Genomic DNA, 11192 nt, shown 5'->3' with positions numbered 1-11192 from the left:
AGAAGGCAACTGCCAGCCATGAGACTTGGTGCTCAGGATCAGCCCAGAAGCTGGAGCTGGGTAGAATAGCAAAGCTGCTCCAAGCTTCCTTTCAGTCTCCCTAAAGGGAGGTAGGGTGAATTAGGGATGGAAGGGATGAGGACCGGATTGGGGAGGGGCAGCTCTTTCTGTCTACTACAACTGGAGTGAATCACATGGAAAATGTGGCAAATTGCTACCAAGTTTGCCAAAATACAAATACTTTTAACTGCAAACTCTGCCTAAGGACAAACTTGCAGGTAAAATCCTTCTTTTCCTTCTTATTCTGGCCTCAATGTGATTTCTGATCCTCTCATTGACCCAGGTTACTCTTATGTGGATGTGCTGCTCTGTTGTTTTTTTCTAAAATTTATAATCCAGAATTGGATACAATACACTACATGTCTGATATGTATATTTATGTATCTATCTATACACACACATACATAATATATTACAAGGTATATTAATTGTGCACACATGCACACACATAGAAAAAGGTTAATATATTCAAGGTTGACTTGAAAGAAGCATCATGCTATGGAAGTAATCCTGCATCCCAGAAGGATTGTGGCATTGGAACAAAAGTTCCACTGGGTGTATGACCAAGTTGAAAGACTTGGTTTTGGAAAGAGTATGGTCTTGGCAATAGATTGTGTTTGCTGCCAAAGGACCAATTTAGCTAAATATGATCCTGGTAATGTATATTATCTGGGAACCAGACTACTTAAGTTGGTGTAATTAAATGCTGATAGGACCAAGGAGGCCAAAAGGTGCGAATTTTTTTTTGAAAACAAGATGGAAATATACATTAACAGCTATAAAACTGTTCATGCTTATTATCCTGGGGATCCCATTACTAGGATTAGATTGTGGGAGGATTATTGAGGGGGCAAAAGATGTGTATGTATGAAAATATTAATGGAAACTTTGTTTATAATAACACAAATGCAATGATTGGGGACAATGGCATAATAAATTGTAATATTTGGATGCAATGGATTTAATTATGTCATTAGAAATTACAAATATTGGAAATATAAATAAATTTAAGGGAAACATGAAGAGATGAAAAGACAAGAGAATAATACATAATATTAAATTTTAAATTCACATATTTTAAACAAATTCTAAACTGTGGAGTTTGTGGCTTTGCATGCAGATTTTAGATTTATTTAAATGTTTTTATTGCTATTGATGGTTACTGAATATATTTTTAAAATAGTAAAGTTGCTTTCAATTAAAAAAAACAATAACAGTTATATATCATGAGCTTTCCCTTGGGCAATCTGGAAGAGTAAAAGAGAAATTCTCTGTCCTCCCTAGCCAGCAGGAATGGTGGCCACAATTAGAGTATATTATATAAGAACTTGTAGTTTCTCTAAAAAAAAATCAGAATGGACAAAGAAGTAGTAAACTATCCATTTGCAGACAATAAAATATGTGGAAAAACCTAGAAATTCATCTAAGAAGTTAGTTAAACTATCAATAAATTTAGCAAAGTAGCAGGATATAAAATAAATATATGTAAAGCATTAGTATTTTAAATATTACTAACAAAGTCCTTCAAGATGAGATGGAAGCATATCTTAAAAAAAAGAATCAGAATGATGAGCAAAGAAGTAATAAAACTATCTTTGCAGACAATAAAATATGTGGAAACCCTAGAAATTCATCTAAGTTAGTTGAAACTATCAATACATTTAGTAAAGTAGCAGGATATAAAGTAAACATATGTAAAACATTAGTATTTTTAAGTATCACTAACAAAGTCCTACAAGAAGAGATGGAAGCATATACTCCATTAAACACACACACACACACACACACACACACACACACACACACACACACACAGAGAGATAGAATAAAATACCTGGAGTATACCTGCCAAAACAAATCCTGGAACTATAAGAACATAATTATAAAACCACTCTCACACAAATAAAGGCATATCTAAATAATTATAGAAATATTAATAATTCATGAATGGGAAGAGCCAATTAATTAAAATAACAATACTACCTAAACTACCAATGATATCCCAATTCAATTACAAAAAATAATTTATTGAGTTGGAAAAAATAATTACAAAATTCATTTGGAAGAATAAATGATCAAGAATATCAAAATAATTCATAAAAAATACAAAGGAGGTTGAGTAGTACCAGATTTTAAATTATTTTAGGAAGTAGTAATTATCAAAACTATCTGGTACTGGCCAAGAAACAGAAAGATAGAACAATGGAATAGAAAAGACATACAACAAATGGAAATAAAAGACCACAATAATGTATTTGACAAAATCATTGGTTCAGATTTTGGGGTTAAGCTATCACTATTTGGTAAAAATTGCTGGGCAACTGGAAGCAAGTTCAGTAGAAAGTAGATATAAACCAGTATTTTATACCATTCACTAAGATAAATTCAAAATGATCTAGACATAAAATAATAGGAAATATGCTACCTATCATTATTAGATTTTTTTTTTACTTTTTAAACATTATTTTATTTGGTTATTTACAAACATTATTCATTGGAAACAATGATCATTATCTTTTCCTCCCCCATCCCCCTCCCACCACTTCTCCCATAGCTGGGGCGCACAATTCCACTGGGTTTCACATGTGTTCTTGGTTCGAACCCATTTCCATGTTTTTGGTATTTGCACTAGAGTGTTCATTTAAAGTCTCTCCTCAGTCATTTCCTCTCAGCCCCTGTAGTCAAGCAGTTGCTTTTCATCGGTGTTTTTACTCTCACAGTTTATCCTCTGCTTGTGGATAGTGTTTTTTGAGATCCCTGCAGATTGTTCAGAGACATTGCATTGTCCCTAGTGGAGGAGTCCATTACCTTCGATTGTACCACAGTGTATCAGTCTCTGTGTACAATGTTTTCCTGGTTCTGCTTCTTTCGCTCTGTATCACTTCCTGGAGGTTGTTCCAGTCTCCGTGGAATTCCTCCACTTTATTATTCCTTTTAGCACAATAGTATTCCATCACCAATATATACCACAATTTGTTCAGCCATTCCCCTATTGAAGGGCATCCCCTCATTTTCCAATTTTTGGTCACCACAAAGAGCGCAGCTATGAATATTCTTGTACAAGTCTTTTTCTAAGGAAATTATTTTCTAAGGAAATTATCTCTTTGGGGTACAAACCCAGCAGTGTTATGGCTGGATCAAAGGGCAGACAGTCTTTCATCGCCCTTTGGGCATAGTTCCAAATTGCCCTCCAGAATGGTTGGATCAGTTCACAACTCCACCAGCAATGAATTAAATGTCCCCAATTTGCCGCATCCCCTCCAGCATTCATTACTTTCCATAGCTGTCATTCAGAATCACCTTAGACAAAATAAAATACCTAGGAATCTATCTCCGGAGACAAACACAGGAACTATATGAACACAACTACAAAACACTCTCCACACAACTAAAACTAGACTTGAGCAATTGGAAAAACATTAACTGCTCATGGGTAGGACAAGCCAATATAGTAAAAATGACCATCCTACCCAAACATATCTATCTATTTAGTGCCATACCCATAGAACTTCCAAAAAATTTCTTTACTGATTTAGAAAAAACCATAACAAAGTTCATTTGGAATAACAAAGGATCAAGGATATCCAGGGAAATAATGAAAAAAAAAATACAAAGGAAGGGGGCCTTGCAGTCCCAGATCTCAAACTATATTATAAGGCAGCAGTCATCTAAACAATTTGGTACTGGCTAAGAGACAGAAAGGAGGATCAGTGGAATAGACTTGGGGCAAGTGACTTCAGAAAGACAATATATGATAAACCCCCAAATCCCAGCTTTTGGGTCAAAAATACACTATTCGATAAAAACTGCTGAGAAAACTGGAAGACAATGTGGGAGAGATTAGGATTAGATCAACACCTCACACCCTACACCAAGATAAATTCAAAATGGGTGACTGACATGAACATAAAGAAGGAAACTATAAGTAAATTAGGTGAACACAGAATAGTATACATGTCAGAGCTTTGGGAAGGGAAAGACTTTAAAACCAAGCAAGAATTAGAAAGAATTACAAAATGTAAAATAAATAATTTCGACTACATCAAATTAAAACACTTTTGTACAAACAAAACCAATATAACTAAAATCAGAAGGAAAGCAACAAATTGGGAAGCAATCTTCATAAAAACCTCTGACAAAGGTTTAATTACTCAAATTGACAAAGAGCTAAATCAATTGTACAAAAAATCAAGCCATTCTCCAATTGATAAATGGGCAAGGGACATGAACAGGCAGTTCTCAGCCAAATAAATCAAAACTATTAATAAGCACATGAAAAAGTGCTCTACATCTCTTATAATCAGAGAGATGCAAATCAAAACAACTCTGAGGTATCACCTCACACCTAGCAGATTGGCTAACATGACAGCATTATTAGATATTAATAGATATGAATTTTGAATAAATAAGAGAATGATGGAGAGCATTATGAAATGTAACATGGATAATTCTGAGTACACTAAATTGAGCACTTTTTGAATGAATAAAACAAAAACTGCCAAGATTAGAAGGAAAGCAGAACAATGGGGGAGGTAGATTTTATAGAAAACCTCCTATATAGAGATCTCATATCAAAGATACCTAGAGAGCTTTGCCAAATTTATAAGACTAAGAGCCATTTCTCAATTGGTAAATGACCAAAATATATAAACAATTTTTAGATGAAGAAATCAAAGGCTCGTATAGGTATATGAAAAAATGCTCTAAATCACTACTAATTAGAGAAATGCAAACCAAAATAACTCTGAGATATCATCCATCAAACTAAAAAAAGAGCAAAGTAAGGAAAAATGGGATACACACTATGGGAGGAGCTATGAACTGATTCAATATTTTGGAGAGCAATTTGGAATTATACTCAGATAATTATAAAACTGTATATAGCTTTAGACCCAGTAAAATATTGCTACGTCTATTTCCCAAGGAGATGAGGGAAAGAAGAAAAGAACTCATTTTACAAAATATTTATAGCAGCTCTATTTGTGATGCAAAAGAATTGGAAATTGAGGGGAAGCCCATCCACTGGGGAATGACAAAAAAAAATTGTGGTATATTATTGTGATGGAATACTACTACAACATAAGAAACAATGAGCATAATGATTAAAAAAAAACCTTTGAAAGAACAAGAGGAGAATATGAACAGGGAAGAACAAGGAGAATGCTCTACACAACCAGAGAGTTAATGCTGGAAGAATAAAATGTGATCATTAACTCCACAAAGCAAACAGAAGGATGAAACATGAAAGACAATTTATATATCTCTGTGGCCGTATCATCTGAAATGGGCAGAGGTTAGGAAAGAGCTAGGATATTTGTGGATGGTATTTATTATGTAGATATGAAAAAAGTAAACAGATTCGTGATTTCTTTTGTGCACAATCCTATTTTTCTTTGTATATGGAAATGCCTGCTTTGTTTTTCTAAAATTTGGAATAAAAATTTTGTTCCCTGCCAATAAAAAGCATCATGACTATAAGGAGGGAAATGATATTAAAAAATATGTCATATAAATGATATGTGTTTACATTTATAGAACTAAATAGCTATATATAACATTTTAAATGCTCTAAATCGCATTTGTATGAATATTTGTATGTATGTATAGGTGACTATGTCAGAGTAACAAAATAGGATTTCCATTAATATAGGAGTATCAAAGCCAAAAGGAGAGAAATGATATATATTTGACTTTTATTAATGAAGTTCACATCTATATAATTCATATATAGTCACATATATAACTAGTTTTGCATATAGAATGTCTAAAATAGTTGTACATGTATACAACATGCAGTTTATAACTGTTTATAATTATAAAATTACATATACATAGAACTGGCATATAGTTTTATATGTAACTATATGCATATATAACTAGTTCTATATATATATACATGTATATTTATGGTTGATTTCAATTAAACTTAGATTCTACTAGAAAAGCCAGATATTTTACACAATAATTACTATCTAGTATGTGGGATGCTAATTGAGCAACCAATATCCCACTTACTTGGATAAACAAACATAGGAAGAGAACAAGAGTGAAGAAGCAGCAGTTTTATTCCTTTCATGAAAGGTAGCATTTGTACCGGCATTAAATTTTAATCTTATTTACCTGAATTCATATATAGTCACATATATAACTAGCTTTGCATATAGAATGTCTTATTTACCTAATCCTAGCCTGTCAGCATCTTTTGGATTCTGATTGTCATATTTAACTAATGTGTCCTCTACATGTTTATTCGCTCCATCCACTTTTCATGCATTTCTTACTCTTACTTCCTTCAACTCAGCCCTCAGTTCTTATAGAACTTTCTTACCCTCTGTGCCAGGGCCCTCCTCAGAACTACCTTTTCCTCATTTTCTATATATTGTGTATATACATGTAGGTGTGAGTACTGTTTCTCAGAGAGAATCCAATACCCTTCTTGAGACTACCTACTTTTACGTTACCTTCGTCTCTCTAATATCTAGCAGAATAACGGGTATGTAGTAGGTGCCTAAAGTTTGCTTATAGCATTTAGCCAATTACTCAATATCGAATCAGAATGTTTGCAGAGCACAGGATGAGGCAGGTCTTGGCGGAGAAGACTGGTCTCCTTTCCAGGGACAAGCTCTCTCTCCCATACAAGTCGCTTCTGGATTCAAGGAAGGGGAGCAGAGAATCTCTAGGGAGATTTGGATGTCTTGTAGCCAGGGGTCTCCATCAGGGCCCCCAGGGAACTCGTTTTCAGGGTGGATGCCTTTGACCTCTCTGGATAAGGAAGGGCTGGAAGAAATTTATTATCTAGTCCCATGTGCTCATTCAACAGAAGATTAAAACCAAGTATGCGAAAAGAAGCTCTCTGCTCCACAGCACAAAAGTAAACAAATAAGCAGGTCAGAAGGTGTGGTCCAACCTTTGTCCTGCCCCGCCCCAGCCCGCCCCTACGAGCCCCATTTCAGCGGGAGACTTGAAAGAACCTATAGCAAGAGAAGCAGCCCCTTGCTTAAACGGCCCTCCTAATCGTGTTTTGGAACCAACCCGCAGGGAGCATACAGGCCCTGCACATGCGCACTCACTTCTGCGTGACTTTACCGTTGGGCCCTTGCATAGTGACCCGGATGTCTGACAAACGCATGCTCAATTTCTTCGCCCCTGTTGCCAGGGCTACAATTGTCTACGGTTTGGATTGGTTCTCATTGCTGGGCCCTTGCGGCCTAAGCCTCTGACTTCCGCTTTGATTTTAGAGCTGAGGAGAGGATCTGGAGTTCTGGATTTCGACTAACTACAATGAAAAGGATTTTCGGCTTTAGCAACAAAAGTCATTCTCAGTCTCGGTCTTCTGTCATCCCACGCAGGGACAGTGGGATTGATGGAGCAGTCGCTGCCAAAGGATATCGCCTCCAGGATAAGGAACTTGGGAAGCTTCACAAAGCGGCTTCCATCGGAGACATAGCAAAGGTACAGAGGCTGCTGAGAAAGAACGACCCGAACGAACCGGATAAGTTGAACCGGTAAGAGAAGGGGGTGGGAGGAGGGCCCCCTGGAAGAACCCAAGCCCATTCCTTTCCCCCATCCCTCCAGCTGGGTCCCCGTGGGTCTCCTAATCCTGGGAAAGCTCTTCTCTGAGCACCTGGGACAGCGCAGAGCCTCAGTCAGGCTTTGCCTCCTGCAGATTGGATAGCAAGTGACCAAAGCTGGTATCCTCTTAACCCTCCTTTCTGTCCATTCTGAACGAATGGAAAACGCCTTACTTTTAGCCACGGCCCAACTTACTCTTTCTCCACATCAAGAAGGAAGCAAAGGTCACTATATCCTGCCCTGGTATATGAAGTGTAACATTGTCGAAGCAGGAAATGAACTATTGCTTTTATTAAGCATCTTCTCTATGTGCTAGGCACCTAAATAACAGATATGCAACAGATAAAAGAAATGGGAGGAGGGAGGATGGGCCCTTCATCCTAAGAAGCCAGTGGAATGGGAGAACTAATCCTCAAGGGAGCCTGGTGAGAGGATCAGATGGGGTGAGGAGAACCAGGAGACTGTAGTGTCACAAAACCTAGAGAGAAGACAGTACCAAGGAGAAGAGAAGTACAGTGTCAAAGGCTTCATAAAGGTCAAGCCATATGAGAATTAAGAAAAGACCATTCATTAGATATGGCAAGATCATTAGTAACTTTGGAGAGGTCAGGAATCAATGTAGTGTTAAGAAGAACATGACAAGAGAGTCATGTATTGTCAATGGCCTCTAGGCAGAAAGGGCAGGAGAAATGTGGGATGAGAGTGGGGATGGATACATGAAGTGAAGATTTTGGAGGAACTGAGGAGAAAGCTGTTTGTAGGCAAGCAGGGAGGTGACCAGTAGCCAAAGAGATTGAAGATAAAGAAGAGTAAAGATAGAGGGGGCCAACTGTGAGAAGAAGATAAGATGGAATGGAATCACTTTTATTTAGAAAGCCTTTTCCTTGGCAAGGAGGGGCCACTTCTTCATGTGAGATGGGTGAAGGAGGAGACAGTAGCAGAAGATATTTAGATGACATAACAGGAGGGGGGAAATGAGGGTCTCAGGAAATAACCTCAGTTGTTTTCAGCTAAATATGAAACAAAATTCTCAGCTGAGAAGGTGCTAGATGAAACAAGGGAGGCTTGAAGAGAAATGAAAAGGTTTGGAAGAGCTATTGTACTAAGTAACAGTGAATTAATTAGGAGATATAACATTATTGCCTTGTAGCAGTGAGAACCCAGTTGAGGTTATAAAACAGAAATTTTTAATGGACCCAGTAATCACAGTTTGATTTTCTCCACCTTCTTTTACCAGCTTGTGGATGAGGACCAAAGATAGCAGATGGTGGAGGTAATCCAAGGGTGAGGCTGGCAGGACACAATAGGCAATATGATAAAAGGAGACAAGGGACTCAAGAGAAAGAATATCTTGTAGAGTTGAACAAATATGTTGAATGATTCACCAAGAAGCCAGGAGGGGGAAAGGAGGAGAGTGTAGCAACTACAGGAATGAGAGCTGGGATCAGAGGTCATGAGTTTTATGAGAAGTTGAGGGTAGGTTTTCTAGGCAGAGGAAGAGTTGGAATGACAATGGACTGTGATCAGATGAAGGAAATTTTAAAGTTCATAAGAGTGGCAGTGGTGAATGGGTGGGAGATCAAAGGTATAACCCATCTTTGGTTATGGCTTGAGGTGGAGTGAAGACATAGATCATGTGAAATCCATCACCTGAGGAACTGTGAAGTGAAGGTATTTGAGGAAGAATTTATATATGTGGAAGAAGTATGATGCTGCTTTGGAGAAGAAAGATTATGAGACAGCTTGTGTAAAAACAGCTAATGCATAAACAATATACATACAAAGGAAATTGAATGACCTCAGAAGGAAGGCATGGAGATTTAATGGTGATGGAGAAAGGCTTCTTGTAAAAAATGAAACTTTTCTTGAGAATTAAAGGAAGCCAGAGAAACTAGGAGGTGGAGGTGAGGAGGGACAGCATTCAAGGCATGGGCACAGTCAGAGAAGATATCTAATGTCAGGAGATAGAACAGTCAGTCAGCAGATGTTCCTTAAGGGCTTCCTATAGAAAGACACTGTGCTTAGAGCAAAGAAAAACAAGAGACAATCCCTGCTCACAAGGTGCTCACATTCTAAAGGGGGAGACAACGTGAAAATTACTAAATACAAACAAGATACTACATACAAGATAAAGTATCCAGGGAGGAAATAAATTACTGCTTTTATTAAGCAAAATAATCAACAGAGGAAAGACTTCATGAAAGGAGATAGATGAAGGCTTCTTGTAGATGATAGGATTTTAATTGTATTGAGTAGATGAGTGTGCACAAAGATTCTTGTGCGTGAAAGAGATTTGAGTGGAAAAGTCGATGCACAGAGACAGTCCCACTCTCTCGGCGTTGGAAGCCTGGGTCCAGTGGCACGAAAAGTCGTTACACCTGGAGACTTCCTCAGCTGCATTGGATGGCCGTGTTGTCTTTTGTGCTCCAACATGCCCTAAGCACTCCACAGTGCTTTGCTGTGTCGCCCTCTCAGCCGCTGAACCTTCTTATTGGTTTCTTCCGCCTGTTCCACCGAAGCAGTCTTCACATGCTGGGTGAGCAAAGCCCTGGTTCACCAGGGGTCAAAGACCTGATGGCTACCCTCACAAGGTTTAGCCGACCTGTCGAGGCCATTGCCCGGGGTGTGGCCACTGCCGCATGCTAGCAACTACTGGGAGTCACAAGTGAGAGCTGGGTGTCAGGTAAGGGGCAGAGGATGGAGAGCTGCCCTAGGAGGGCACGATAAGCCCTCTATACCAGAGATACTACCCCTCCCTGAACACCCGGGGCAAAAGATGGAGATGAGGGTAGAGAGAATTCCATGCATGGGGATCATCTCTGAAAACACTTGGAGTTAAGAGATGGGATTATCTTGTGCAAGTAGCAACAGGGAGCCAATTTCTACTCTATACATGCTCTCTCAAAGTAAACTACTGGAAACAATAGGGCAAGCTGTTTTACCTAATTTAGATCATAAGGAGGCTCTAGCAATCATAGTTATGTAACTCATCCCACAGTTTGCTCAAAATCTTTTACATCTACAGCCCTACCAAATGACATATATCCAAAAGAGTATCATCATTTAGTTTCCTTTAAGTCATTATAATAACTCCTATGTCATAAAGCAAATTCCAAATTCTTGAAAACAGGTTATTGGTATTTTCAATTTCAATGAATATTTAGTACATGGTTTTCATAAGTTATAAAGACAGGTGAAAAAACAAGTATGAAATATGACTAAGGCTGTTTTTTCATGTGTAGTTTTAAGCAATTAGCTTCATTACTCTCAGTATACCTAACATAATCCAATTAATATCCAATTAAATACATATGTTAGATTTTCTCAGGAGATATGGACTAGATTATATGCTTTCATTGGTATAAGGAACTCCCTTTATCATTGTAGATGAGCATCTTCTCTGCAACTTAGAATCTTAGAAAATTGCTTAGATCAGTGAGAGGTTTAAGAGGCTTGTTTAGGGTTATACAACTAGTATGTGTCAGAGGTTGGTCTTGAACCTTACTTGCTAACTTCAAGACTAACTCACTATCCACATACTAGCTCTTTTGAATTTTATT

The 11192-nt window shown here is 37.8% G+C and overlaps 1 protein-coding gene across 20 annotated transcripts in view; it reads left to right on the top strand.

Moving 5' to 3' along the window:
- The first annotated feature begins 14 nt into the window (after positions 1-14).
- ANKRD26 (ankyrin repeat domain containing 26) overlaps positions 15-11192 on the top strand; it is a 144689-nt gene continuing 133511 nt past the window's right edge. For 3 of the 20 annotated variants that reach the window (XM_056799606.1, XM_056799605.1, XM_056799604.1), the window contains exon 1: positions 7012-7565. In XM_056799606.1, the coding sequence (XP_056655584.1) occupies positions 7342-7565 (224 nt within the window). In that variant the 5' untranslated portion in view covers positions 7012-7341. Of the gene's footprint in view, positions 279-7010; positions 7566-11192 lie in introns of those variants that run through there. The other 17 variants (XM_056799611.1, XM_056799609.1, XM_056799607.1 and 14 more) reach the window with 9 other exon arrangements.

Source organism: Monodelphis domestica, chromosome 5 (genome assembly GCF_027887165.1).
Source record: "Monodelphis domestica isolate mMonDom1 chromosome 5, mMonDom1.pri, whole genome shotgun sequence".
NCBI classification, from domain to species: Eukaryota; Metazoa; Chordata; class Mammalia; order Didelphimorphia; family Didelphidae; genus Monodelphis; species Monodelphis domestica.
Note: the sequence above shows the minus strand (reverse complement) of the source record. Positions and strands in the feature narration are given on the sequence as shown.